This window comes from Lithobates pipiens, unplaced genomic scaffold, assembly GCF_037356315.1.
Source record: "Lithobates pipiens isolate NorthernLeopardFrog02 unplaced genomic scaffold, aLitPip1_a1.2 Scaffold_30, whole genome shotgun sequence".
In the NCBI taxonomy this organism is placed as follows: Eukaryota; Metazoa; Chordata; class Amphibia; order Anura; family Ranidae; genus Lithobates; species Lithobates pipiens.
The window spans coordinates 141,468,846-141,483,419 of NW_027507791.1; the positions used below are offsets into that span (position 1 = coordinate 141,468,846).

General features: G+C 44.6%; 1 protein-coding gene across 2 annotated transcripts in view; it reads left to right on the forward strand.

Annotated features, from left to right (window-relative positions):
* INO80 (INO80 complex ATPase subunit) overlaps window positions 1-14,574 on the forward strand; it is a 392,097-nt gene that overhangs the window by 298,729 nt on the left and 78,794 nt on the right. For both annotated transcript variants that reach the window (XM_077464921.1, XM_077464922.1), the window contains exon 26: window positions 11,913-12,138. In XM_077464921.1, the coding sequence (XP_077321047.1) occupies window positions 11,913-12,138 (226 nt within the window). The remainder of the gene's footprint in view (window positions 1-11,912; window positions 12,139-14,574) is intronic.

A 14,574-nucleotide genomic window follows, 5' to 3' on the forward strand; every position in this document is an offset into this window, starting at 1 on the left:
GGTAAAAATAACCCAAATTAGTGGATATTATTTGGTCTTTTTGAAAGTTAGAGAGTCTACAAGCTGTGGTGCGAATCGCACAAAATTGATCACATCTGATGTACTGTTGGACTATCTCGCTTCTTGTGACCCGAACAAGTCAGGAAAGTACAAATACCCCCCAAATGACCCCTTTTTGGAAAGTAGACAATCCAAGGTATTTAGTAAGAGGCATAGTGAGCTTTTTGATGTTGCCATTTTTTTCCCACAATTCTTTGCAAAATTAAGATTTTTCATTTTTTTTTCCTCCACAAAATTGTCATTGTAATAGGTTATTTCTCTCACATGGCATGTGTATACCACAAATGACACCCCCCAAAAAATTCTGCTACTCCTCCTGAGTATTACAATACCACATGTGTGGGACTTTTTCACAGCCTGGCCACATAGAGAGGCCCAACATGCAGGTAGCGCCATCAGGTGTTCTAGGAACATAAATTACACATCTAACTTGTTGACTATTTATTACACTTTTGAAGCACCAGGACAATGACACGTGACACTGATGACAGATGGCACTGATACGTGGCAATGATGACACTTATACGTGGCACTGATGGCACGTGGCACTAATATGTGGCACTGATGACAGATGGCACTTATACGTGGCACTGAAGACACGTGGCACTAATACGTGGCACTGAAGACACGTGGCACTAATACGTGGCACTGATGACAGATGGCACTAATACGTGGCACTAATACGTGCCACCGATGACAGATGGCACTAATACATGGCACCGATGACGCGTGACACTGATGACAGATGGCACTGATAAGTGGCATTGATGACACGTGACACTGACAACAGATGGCACGTGACACTGACAGGTGGCACTGATGACAAATGGCACTGATACGTGGCACTGATGACAGATGGCACTAATACGTGGCACTGATGACAGATGGCACTATGTGGCACTGATGACAGATGGCACTTATACGTGGCACTGGGGACAAATGGCACTGACAACAGGTGGCACTGGGGGCAGGTGGCACTGGGGCGGATGGCACTGGGGCGGATGGCACTGGGGCGGATGGCACTGGGGCAGGATGGCACTGCTGGGGGAGGAAGGATGGCACTGCTGGGGGAAGAAGGATGACACTGTTGGGGGAGGATGGATGGCACTGCTGGGGGAGGATGGCACTTTTTTTTTTACTTTTTTTTTTTTTTTTAGCAAAACAAAGGAAAGCAGAATGGCTGCCGCTGCAGCCGTTCATCTCTCCCCTCTCATACTCCGTCTGTGTGAGGAGGGAGAGCGGCGCTGAGAGATGATCTCATATGTTTACATATGAGATCATCTCCCATTGGACATGCCGATCGCGCTGTAAACGGCCGCTGTGATTGACCGTCTACAGCAATCTGTGTTTGCCTGTCCCCGGGGGACATGGCGAACACAGAACTTCCGCGATGCGCGCCCGCGGCGGCGCGCATTGCGGAAGTAAACATTAGGACGTCCAGGGACGGCCTCCCGGACGAACGCACCTGCCCTACGGCCGTCATTCGGCTATAGGGCTGGCGCGAGGTGGTTAAACTCAGTGAAGATTTAATAGGTGAAACACTCAGGAAAACAGAGTATTAGGGAAAAAGTAAATAGTTTAAACATTTTAAAAATAGTAGAACTGGTGAACAAAAACAGATGCTGGAAATAAGTAACATTTTTGAAATATCCCTTATGTCTAAGGGTCCTTTCCAATCAGGGCTGCCTGCCCATTTTTCAGCTGGGCAGTCAAATGTAAACAGATGTATGTTCTTTTTACATCCATCTAGGTATAGGAACAGTGTCCTTTTCCATTTTTTCAGGCCTAATCAAGACAAATTGAAGGTAGCTGATATAAACTGATGTAAACTGATGTGCATAATTTTACATCCATCCTGGTCCAGAAAAAATGGAAAATGACTGCATCCTTTTCCATTTTTCCTGACCTAAACATAATAAAATGGTGGTAGCCTTATGTAAACTGGTGCAAGTCTGTTTTCATCCGGGTCCCCATCGATCTAATAAGGGTCCATAGAGATCCACTGTCAAAATGCAGAAAGAAACGAAACCGGTATGGATATTACGGTGACATTCATACCATTCTGCTCTGATTCAGCAGAGGGCACAGATTCACTGCTGAAGTGACTGGACAAAGCAAGAACTCATTTGGTTACATTAGTCATTAGTGATTTAGGAGTCTAAAATGGGAATACTTTGCAATAAAAAGCTGTACTTATGTTCGGAATTAAGTAATAACACTTGATTTGCTTCATTTGAGCAGAGCTTTGGATTGTTAGATATATTTTACAAAAAATTCTACTATGGTAATACTATTCAAAATATAGTTTAATAATTATCATGTTCAGATTGCAACAACAAAAACCTGTGGGCACGTTTATAGCTGTAAAGTGGAAACATGAGTATGAAAAGGAGATACCTCGCCCATCACGATTCATAACAAAACCTAATCTCAGGCACACACCTTTTGTTGACTTTTCTTTATTGTTCAATAAAACATAGCATTGTGGACTTATAAAAAGAAGTAATCGTGTACACTCATATACTCATCACCCACAGCTGTTATCACACTAAATACAGGCCCTCAGTCTGCCACCTGCTGAAAAGATAAGAGATATCCTTCTCCCACTGTATATCTTATTGACTTTTGTTTTTAATCAGGATGAAAACTGTGGTGTATATATACTGTATGTACATACAGCGTGTGTGTGTGTGTGTGTGTGTGTATATATATATATATATATATATATGACATCGCATGTGATTCACATGCAATGTCTGTGCGATGCGAATTCAGCCAAACAGTTGTATGGCTGGACTCGCATTGGATTCGCAGAAAAAAAGTGCAGGGACTTTGTTTTTTACCCATACTGGAATCTGATCGCCTGGGTGTTCTCATCCAGGCGATCCGATTCCTGTCCAAATCCACAGTTCACTCTGCGATCTGTGAACCGATCTGGGAGTGTCATTAACATTGTATTGACACCCGTAGCATTTCACAGAGTGTAAACTGCCTGCAGGAGAGAGGCGATGCTGGAATAGAGCTGGTTCCCGCATCGCTACAGTGTGAACCTAGGCTCAGAGTTGGAGCTTAACCACTTCCCGGCCACCCTATTTAGGATTGAAGTTCGCAAGTTGGCTCTGTTATCCTGACTGAGTGTCATATGATGTCCAGCAGGATAAGCTGTTCGTGCGAGCCCCCAGGGGTGCGCAGTGTGGCGGTTGGTGGTGCTGTGTGTGGGTACAACATAGGCTTTTAACCACGTGATCAGATGTGACCAATCCCAGCAGTAACCAGCAAGTGACGGCTATCGGCTTTCCTCAGGTTTTCCCTGACAGGGAGAGCCGATAATAATCAGTGCATTGATTATCAGCACAGCCCCCATCAAATGCAAATCAGTGCCCATCAGATGCTAATTAGTGCCCATCAAAATGCCAATCAGTGTTGCATATCAGTGCCAGCTATAAGTGCTGCATATTAATGCCACCTTACAGTGCCCGTCAGTGAAGGAGAAACATCATTTTATAAACGAAACAAACAAAAACTTGTGTTTTTTTCAAAAAATTTGGTCTTTTTTCATTTGTTAACCACCTCAATACAGGACACTTAAACCCCCTTCCTTCCCAGACCAATTTTCAGCTTTCAGTGCTCTCTCACTTTGAATAACAATTACTCAGTCATGCTACACTGTAACCAAATGAATTTTTTATCATTTTGTTCACACAAATAGAGCTTTCTTTTGGTGGTATTTATTCACCACTTCATTTATTATTTTTTGTAATATAAGCGAAAAAAGAGCGAATATTTTGAAAAAAAACCCAAAATTTTCTACTTTCTCTTTTAAAAGAAACAAAAAAAATCTAATTTTGGGCCAAAATGTATTCTACTACATGTCTTTGGTTAAAAAAAAAAAAAATCCTGATAAGTGTATGATCATTGGTTTGTGTGAAAGTTATAGGCTTGTAGGCTACAAGCCATGCTATGCATTATTGAAAATGTATCAATTCGAATGCACTGATGGCCTATCTCAGTTCTTGAGGCCCTAAAATGTCAGGACAGTACAATGACCCCCCAAATGACCCCTTTTTGGAAAGAAGACAGTCTGCGGTATTTAGTAAGAGGCATAGTGAATTTTTTGAAGTTGCAATTTTTCCCCCACAATGCTTTGGAAAATTATGAAATATATCTATATATTTTTTTTCTTCACTAAATTATCATATTTACAAGTTATTTCTCACACATGGTGCAGGCATAATTGCAATTACACCCCAAAATACATTCTGCTATTCAACCTGAGTATGGAGATACCCCACGTGTGATACTTTTCTACAGCCTGGCCACATACAGAGGCCCAACATACATATAGTACCATCAGGCGTTCTAAAGGCATAAGTTACACATTTCATTTCCTGAGTACCTATCACATTTTTGAAGGCCCTGGAGCACCAGGACAATGGAAAGAAAACAACCCAATGTATATTCTATGAGGCATAATGAGTCTTTTCAACATGTCATTTCTTTCCACAAGTTTTTGGAAAATGTGGAAAGAAAATGAAAACCTATTTTTTTTTCTCACAAAGTTGTCAATTTAGAAGATCTTTCTAACACCTAACATGTACATAGCCAAAATGACACCCCAAAATACATTCTGCTACTCGTCCCGAGTATGGCGATACCCCATGTGTCAGAGCCTGGCCACATACAGAAGCCCAACATACAAGTACCACCTTCAGGCTTCTAACATATAGCATGTACACACCAAGAATTACACCCCAAAATACATTCTGCTGAGCAAAGGGTAAAAAAAAGGCTCACCTGTAGTTTTAGCAGGCAGGGACACCGTTCCAGAGCAGTCAAAGCATTTTCTAGACAGCCAAAGGAAATGTCCAGGAATTGTCCAGGCAGCAGACAGATATGGAAAATTATGAACATGGTTCAGTACAGTCCAAGGTTTAGCAGGCAGTTCAGGCACAGGCATGGCCAGTTCAGGTGGCAGGCACAGTCATGGCCAGTTCAGGTGGCAGGCAAAGGCAGGGCCAGTTCAGATGGCAGCAGGCGGCACTTTGTACATTGGGCCTTGGTCAGGTAAGACCCGAGGACAGGGGTAGAGGCTTCTTCCCACCCAAATCTCTACGAAGCCTCCGAGTCTCCAGACCCTAATCCGAGAAAACGAAAAACCTGGAGAAAAATGTTTTCTCCACTCGGAAAACTTTTTCTGGAGCCCCTCACATGTGAGACCCCTGTGCTGTACAGTGGCAGGGCAAATGATCAGTTCAGGAGGCAGGCAAAAAGCATGGTCATTTAACAGGCCGAGGTCAATTCACGTTGAAGGCAGAAACATGTTTGGCAGAGGCATAGTCATTTAACAGTCTGGGTCATACACAGAAATGGCAGAAAGCGGAAACTGGAAAGAAATCATCTTCACTTTACTAATAGTGTAGTGAAGTATGATAGCTTCGATAGCAAGTTCCAATGTAGAGGCCTGGCTGGGAGGGACAGTCTGGACAGTAGTATCGGGTGTCACGGTGAATTCCTCTACTTGTACACACACAACATTTTTTTGGGGGCTTGCGACCTGTTTGGGTAGGAGGGAGGATTTCGGGAAAGTGCCTTTCATGGAGTCTGGATACTGCATCAGAGCGAATTAGTTGAGTGGGTTGGCCATGGGGATAGACCAGGGCTGTGAGAACATCTTGGAAGATTCCTAGATAGGTCGGGGAACTTTGGGTGCTCTTAGAAAAAATAATATATGAATTGAACATGGCTAGTTGCATCAAATAAACGGCGACTTTCTTGTACCAAAACAGTGATCTCCTGGTGGCCAAGTAGGGCTGCATCATCTGGTCATTCATATCCACCCCCCCATGTATAAGTTATACTCATGGATACATTTTGACTTCTGGATGGGGCCTTTTCTTCTCTGCAGTTCCACCAAGGTGTCATTGTGTATTGTGGAAAGGATGTAGACATCTCTTTTTTTATCTCTCCACTTCGCCGCTAGTACCTCGTCAGTCCGCATACTGGCCATTTCACCCTGTTTTAATTTCTTGGTGACCAATATCTGTGGGAAGCTTTTGCCGTTGGTCCGTGCTGTCCCACAGGCCACAGTCTGCTTTAGGTACAGATGGCGGAAAAGTGGGAGACTTGTGTAGAAATTGTCTACATATAGGTGGTAACCTTTCCCAAGTAATGGTTGGGTCAGCTGCCAGACAATTTTGCCACTTGTTCCCATGTAGGTAGGGCATCCAGGGGGGTTTAGCTGTCGATCTTTTCCCTCATAAATTATAAAGTCATATGTGTAACCCGTGGCCCTGTCACACGCCTTATAAAATTTTACCCCACGTCTGGCTCTTTTACTGGGCATGTATTGTTGTATTCCAAGTCGTCCAGTGAAGTGTAATAGGGATTCATCCACACAAATATTTTTATCAGGGGTAAACATCTGCTTGAAACTGGTGGAAAAAAAATTGATTAGGGGCCGACTTTTGAATAATTTATCGTAACTGGGATGATTTTGAGGGAGGCATTGGGCATTGTTATTGAAATGTAAAAATCTCATGATCATCTCATAACGGTTTCTGGGCATAATTGATGAATAGACCGGCATGTGGTGGATAGGTTGGGTAGACCAGTAGGAATGGACTTCATTTTTTTTTTTTTTGTTAGCCCCATGTTGAGGGTTAGGCCAAGGAAAATTTTTAATTCTTCCACGGTAGGGGGTTTCCAAAAAAAAAGGACGGGCATAGGAAGAACTTGGATTTTTGGCTATATGTTGGCTGGCATATAGATTACATTGCTCCACAGTGTCGGTTAGGAGATCATTGGTAAAAAATACATGAAAATAATAAAGTGGGGTTACATTTTCTGTCTGTATCTGAGGGCCTGGCTGGGATGTAAAAAGGGGAATTACAGGTTCTACTGACGTATCGGGCAGCCATGTTGGATACAGTAGAACATCTGGAAGGCTAGTATGGGCACTGCCTCGTTGATGGGATGCTCCGTTGCTAGCATCTGGCCTATCTTCAAGGAAGGTTGCAAAACTGCTGGTGGATGCCTGCCTATCCCGGAGTGCTGCACTGTTGGTGGATGCCTGCATATCATCCTGGAGTGCTGCGCTGCTGGTGGATGTCTGCGCCTGCTCATTTCTCCCGTTTCTTCTTGTTAGGATTCTATCTTCCACAGTTTCCATCTCGGAGCCACTACATTCCACTGGCTCATAATCGCTATCCGAGTCTGATGGAGAGAGTTCCCCGCTACTCTCGTCCGACATACTCTGAAGTATCTGGAAAGCCTCCTCTGCGCTGTACGACCTTTTAGTCATGTTGACGGGCAGATGTCAGATGGCGGGCAGCAGATATCAGATGGTGGGCTTCAGATGGCGGGCGGGAGATGTCAGATGGCGGGCGTCAGATGTGCCTGATGGCGGGCGTCAGATGTGCCTGATGGCGGACGGCAGATGTGCCAGATGTTGGCGGGAGGCAAATGTGTCTGATGGCAGGTGTCAGATGTGCCTTATGATGGTGGGCAGATGTGCCTGATGGTGGCGGGCAGATGCGCCTGGTGATGGCGGTCAGATGCGCCTGGTGATGGCGGTCAGATGCGCCTGGTGATGGCGGTCAGATGCGCCTGGTGATGGCGGTCAGATGCGGCTGGTGATGGCGGTCAGATGCGCCTGGTGATGGCGGTCAGATGCGGCTGGTGATGGCGGTCAGATGCGCCTGGTGATGGCGGGCGGCTGATGTGTCAGATGGTGGGTTGATGTGCCCGCTGTTGGCGGACAGATGTGCCCGCTGTTCTGTATGACAGGTGTTTTTGGGACACTGTGTGTTTTGGGGGACACTAGCAAGGTGATCAGTGGGTAAACAGCGGACAAACAGCTATAAACTCACTGATCTTCCCGGCTGAAGCACAGATCTCTCTTCCTCTCCTCACTGACAGGCTCTGTGTGAGGAGAGGAAGAGATGAGAGCAGTTACAACCGCTCTCTATTTACATTACATGACGACTGTGATTGGACACAGTCGTCATATGGCCCTCCTGTTGTATACTGCTCTGCAGTCTCCGGGGGTCACAGGCAGATCGGGATCACCTGTTATCTGCCACCCATCCCCCTTTGTTTACCTTACGGTGGCTGTGATTAGACACAGCCATCGTGCGGATCAGGAGGGCAAATTACAGTGATCCGAGATGCGGCGTGTGCGGGGGACACGCGCGCATTGGGAATCACGCAGCTGCGCGCGATCCCGCTACTTCTGACAGGACGTTCAGGAACGTCCTGTCAGAAGTAGAGAGCTCCCATCCAGCTGTTTATATGCAGTGGCCGGGTGGGAAGTGGTTAAGCAAAAAATAAAAAAACATAGTGGTCATCAAATACCACCAAAAGACAGCTCTATTTATGGGAAGAAAATTATACAAATTTAGTTTGGGTACAGCATTGCATGACCATGCAATTGTCAATTAAAGTGCGACCACGCTGAAAGCTTAAAATTGGCCTGGGCAGGAAGGGGGTGAAAGTGGCCAGTATCGAAGTGATTAAGGACTGGCCCACACCAGATACTGCACTGCAGCGTCTCATGAAGTTCAATTGCCAGCCAAGCGGTGCAAGGCAGTGGATTGCCTAGCACTGGTCTGCGCTGAAAAAAATACTGGATGCAGTATTTTTTATCAGCACATTATGCCCACACACCGCCGCAACACAGTGGTTTGAACCAGGCACATGAGAGACCAGGCATTTTGGTTTGCCCATGTGGTGGGACTGCGCTGGAATATCCGCCCACCGCATCTGATGTGAACCAACCCTTAGGATTTAATTCTGGCAAAAATCATACTTTTTGCCCTGTATGACAATATCATATGTAAGTATATCAATTTACATTATGATAATATATAGGAAGAAGCTTTAAGCAGAAGGAAAATATGACACAGCAAAGGAATTGGATGGGTAGGGAGTGTGGTGCAGTAGTGAGGAAAAGCTGAGGGTGAAGTGACTCATTGGTTCCTGTGACCTTCACCTATATCAATGTTTCTCAACTTCAGGTCTCAAGTACCCCCAACAGGTCATGTTTTCAGGCTCTCCATATTTTGCACAGGGGATTTGATCAGTTTCACTGCCTTAGTAATTACCACAGCCATTTCATCTGAGGGAAATTCTGAAAACATGACCTGTTGGGGGTACTTGAGGACTGGAGATGAGAAACATTGACCTGCATCACCGCTGTGTCCTCTAGTGATATGGCAGTTGGTGGCAGTGAATGCAGCATGGGACCAGGGGATTGCACTTCCAGAAGTGTTATGCCCCGTACACACGAGAGGACTTATGTCCGACAGACTTCCAAAGGAGTTCCGCCGGAGTTCCGACGGAGTTCTGACAGACTTTTCGGCCGAACGGACTTGACCACACACGATCACACTAAACTCCGACGGATTCGAACGTGATGACGTACGACCTGACTCGAATAAGGAAGTTCATAGCCAGTAGCCAATAGCTGCCCTAGCGTCGGTTTTAGTCCGTCGGAGTAGCATACACACGAGCGGAGTTTTCGAAGGGGACCGGGTCCGGCGGAGTTCCTTCGGGAAAATTTGAAGCATGCTTCATTTCTAAAGTCCGTCAGACTTTGGCGAATCAAAAGTCCGTTGCAGCCCACACACGATCGGATAGTCTGACGGACTCGGTCCTTCGGACTTTGGATGTTGAAAAGTCCGCTCGTGTGTACGGGGCATTAGTTTTGAAAAAATTTCAGACACAAAGGAGTGCATTCTCTTCATTAGAACGGCATTTGTCAGAGTGAAAAAGTGAGAATTTACTTTATAGAAATAGCCTTTATTCAGGATATAACTTTAGCAACAGAGTCTCTAGCTTTATTAGGGCCTTTGTCAATAGATTATGAGCTTGTGTTTATGGGCTTAGGCAGTTTGTTTCCAGATGAATTCTGGTTGCATTTGCGATGCTTCTGAGATCAATTACAGTACAATGACAGGTGCATTTGACCTGCAGTAACTTACCTCTGACCTGCATCTGACTTCCTTCTTATGGCGCGTACACACGATCGGACTATCCGGTGGACAACCCGCCGGACTTTGCAGCGGAGGTCCGCCTGACTTTCCGAATGAGCGTACCTGCCCACACACGACCGGACTTTTCTGGTGGACAATCCACCAGACCCTTATCCGAGCACGCAGCCCGGTCGGTCAGGAAAGGGGGTGGAGATGAGCGCGCCCCCCCCCCCCCCGCCGTACCAGGCTGCATGCCCTCAACATGGGGGGGTGCTTTGGTTGATGAGGACAAGGGCCTCTTCCCGACAACCCTGGCCGTTGGTTGTCGGGGTCTGCGGGCGGGGGGCTTATCAGAATCCGGGAGCCCCCTTTAATAAGGGGGCCCCCAGATTCCGGCCCCCCACCCTATGTGAATGAGTAGGGATACAATGTACCCCTACCCATTCACCTGGGGAAAAAAAGTGTACATGAAAAAAATACAACACAGGTTTTTAAAATACTTTATTAGACAGCTCCGGGGGTCTTCTCACCTGGCTTTTTCCTTCGTCAACGCTGCCGTCCGGAGGTCTTGTTCCGCTCTTTGGTTCTTCTTGCCGGGCCTCCGCTTTCTTCTTCTAGCTCTTTTACTAATGTTGGCCCGGCCTTCTGTCGCTGCTGCCGCCACCTTCTGCTGCTTCTTCCTTTTTTCCGATGTTGGCACGACGCTCTCTCTGGCTTTGTACATTGTACCCCATACTCATTCACGTAGGGTGGGGGGCCGGAATCTGGGGGCCCCCTTATTAAAGGGGGCTCCCGGATTCTGATAAGCCCAGCCCGCAGACCCCGTGGGGGGCGGATTGTTCGCTGGTCTGCCAAGTCCAGTGGACAATTTTGAGTCAAAACTTCTTTCTAAGTCTGTCGGACTTTTGGGAAGAAAAAGTCCACCAGAGCCCACACACGGGTGGATTGTCCGCCGGATAATCCGATCGTGTGTACGCGGCATTAGAGGAATCAACCAGCTTCATAATGCTTTTGCATTTCCAGATTGGGGGCAGAGAGTTGTGAATCATGAAGCCCTCAGGACTGTGCTGAGATATGATGACACCTGCAACTGATCCAGGCTTTTTAGTGCTTTATGGCTGCTTTGACAACTACTATCCGCAGAGCAAGGATGCAGCATGTGATCCTAGGTCTCTTCTTGGCTGAGTTCATACATATGCATTGTAGGAACCAGCGCGATTGCTGTGTGGGTTCCCAAATCGGATGTCATTTACAGGCAGTTCACACTGCCCAATGCAAATCCCTGTGGGTGCAATAGAAAGTTAGTGAGACCTCCAGTTTGCAGATCAGTGTGAACTGTCAAATAGTACAGGAATTGGATCACATGGTGTGAACACCCATGCGATTTGATTCCAGTGTGGACCTTAAAAAGTATCCTGCACCATTTTGGTGTAAATGTGGTGCAATTTCAGCCATACAGTTTGTATGGCTGAATTTACATCACACAGACATTGCATGTGATCTACAAAGCAAATCGGTGTGATTCACATGCGATGTCTGTGTTTGCATCAGCGTGAACCCAGCCTTTTGTATTTAGACCATTACATTTACACGTCTATTTTTATTTTCTAGTTGTTTTTGCCACCAAAACTCTGTGATTCACTTGTGAAATGCTACCATTTGGCCTTCTGTATTCATATTTTCAAAAGTGCATTGATCTACGTTGCTAAAATCTTATTTCACGCTTCTACTCCAACGTTGTTTGTGTTTTTGCAAGTTAACATCATTGGCTGATGTCACATTGCTGCTACTGTCGATGACACATATGCCTGACTTTTAAGGCAAACTTAGAATTTTAAGTTCAATTGACTGTATTAAATTTTCCTGCATTTCTTGTTTTAGGTTTCAGCTTTCCCCATAGAATCCTATTGCAGTGATCGAAGTGCAGAGTATGGAAAACAGATGCTAAAGAACGGAGGGAGCGCTGAAGCCAGGCAATGTTTTCTATTTGGAGCTCCAGAACTACATGTGGATTGGTCCTTGAGGGATGTACAGTTTTTCCCAGAAAGCCTAGGTGGTCTGCAGGCCTTTAAACCCTGGCATGGTTGGTCATTTATCCGAATACCAGGTAAGCAAGTGGGTAGCAGTACAAATTGAGAAGTCGCTGGCATCTTTTAGTATTTGGAGCTTTTTAGGTTGTAAAACATATCAATGAGATGGGATTAAAAACAGATTGTATTTAGTTTTGTATACATTTACAATAGCCACAAGGTTCAGTTTTACATATGCAAACTAAAATGTCATTCTCAGTTTTACTTCCTTATTTTACTTATTTTATCCTTTACATTCTTTTGCAGAACTTTATGAAAACATTAAGCCATTTATATGGTCAGTTCTCATTTACCTGATCACAGCCAACTCCTTTATAAACATGATTACTTTACCACCTGATTTCTTTGAATAGGTTGCATTTGATAGGCTTACTGCCCACTGAATGCACCAGGATCACTTCTGTCAGATTCAGCGAGCAGTAAGCCTGCTGAATGTGACCCGTTCGACCAATTCTTGTGAAACTCATTATAGTGTTCAAGCAAATGATGCTTATTACAGTGCTTTCCTGCGTGTAATTAAGTAAATGTTCCCTTATTCAAGTCTTTTTTTTATTTTATTTTTTTTATTCTTTATTTCTTTACAGGAATACAAAAATAAGTTATTAGTTACAGTTGCATAATGCTACTTTTGCAATCAAATTTCAAATCAAAACATAGTCTTCAAGTCTTAGAATGTAATCCTGTTGTTTTTATACATACATAACAGTATCAATTCCCCTTTACAACCTCCTGTTCTAAAGCCCAGAACCCCACAAGGGGCTTATAGAACAGGCATTAAAAAAAGGGCCCCTCCCATCCAATGGGATTCAGAATCTTATAGCATTTAACAATCTACACTACTCCTCTAGTTCCTCTCCGATCAGCCTTTTCCCCTCATCCTTTTGCAAGAATAACTCCCAGGATCCCATATTTGGGAAATGCATTCCCTTCTCTCCAAAGGCATAGGTATCAATTTTTCCATAATTCCAGTTCTTCTTACTTTATTAAGCCACATAGAAATCTGGGGTGCTCCTGTCTCCTTCCAACACGTGGTGATGCAGCTTTCAGCTATATTCACCAGGTGACATATCACCGAGTTCTTATATCTTTCCATTGGGATTTGTGAATATTGTAATAGAAGAAATGCCAGGTCATCAGGGATCTGATATTCAGTAAATAATTGAGTGATTCTCTGAACTTCTTGCCAAAACTGTCTAATTACTAGATATGTCCAGAAAATATGGGCTATAGTACCTCTCTTGACATCCTCTCCAGCACCTATCTGACGCCTCTGGGGAAAATCTGTTCATTCGTGACGGGTGTGTAATACCAACACGTTAATAATTTCTAGTTCAACTCCTGTGTCTTAGTACATCTAGATGATTTAAAGGTTAAATGTATTATTTTCTGACATTGATCTGTTGTAAAGGTTTGCTCCAAGTCTCTCTCCCACTTACCCAGACTTGTCATACTAAAGTTCTCCGGTGGTGCTGTCAGCAGAGCGTATATCTTAGAAATAATATGGGAAAGGGGCTCCTTCTCACAGTACCTCTCAAATTTTGTGAGTGGTCGACCATACCCTTCGGTCGGTCCCAAAGAAATGCCTACTCGGTTGTGCCTGCCAGAAAGATATTTCATATTGTCCTCCCGGTTGCATTAGCAATTCTATTGTTGGCCAATTGTTAGACCTCAAGAAATGCAAATCTTGAAAGCATCTTTTCTATTTCAGTTTCCCAAATACCCCTGGCTCCAGGCTAGGTGGAAAGTCTGGATTACCCAAGATAGGGAACAGGGGTGAGGTTGGTGATGAAAATTTAGGGTTCCGAATAACCCTAGATCCCATACGAATTGTGGTGCCTATCAAAGGATGTAAATTTAACGTAGAGGGTACAGCCACATAACACCACATAGCTCTGTTTTGTGGGATTGGACTTGTTGTTCAATGATGGTCCACAGTTTACTATCTCCATGTCGGCACCAGTCAATAATTCTGCCTAATTGGGTGGCCTGATAATATTTATATAAGTCTGGTGCCGCTATTACACCTGCCTCTTTAGGTAGTGTTAGCAGACTTGTGTTAATCCTTGGGCGCTTACTTGCCCAGATGAATTTTGTAAAAACCGTTCGAATTTGACTAAAGAAGGCCATTGGAACCAAGACGGGTAATGCCTGGAAAAGATATAGGAATTTTGGTACTATGTTCATTTTCAATATATTGCATCTCCCGAACCAAGAGTGTGTAGATTTACTCCATCTATCTAGTAATGTTCAAACTTCCCTAAGTAGAGGAGGAACATTTAAGGCATATGTATCTGGTAATCTAGGTGGCATCTGTATTCCTAAATAATTTAATGCAGTAATGTCCACCTAAGCTTCAAATTATTCTCTAGGCTCAATGTATGGGGCCCTCCAGGGAAGCCCACATCGCCTCCGATTTGCTATAGTTTATTTTAAAATTTGACAGAACTCCGTAT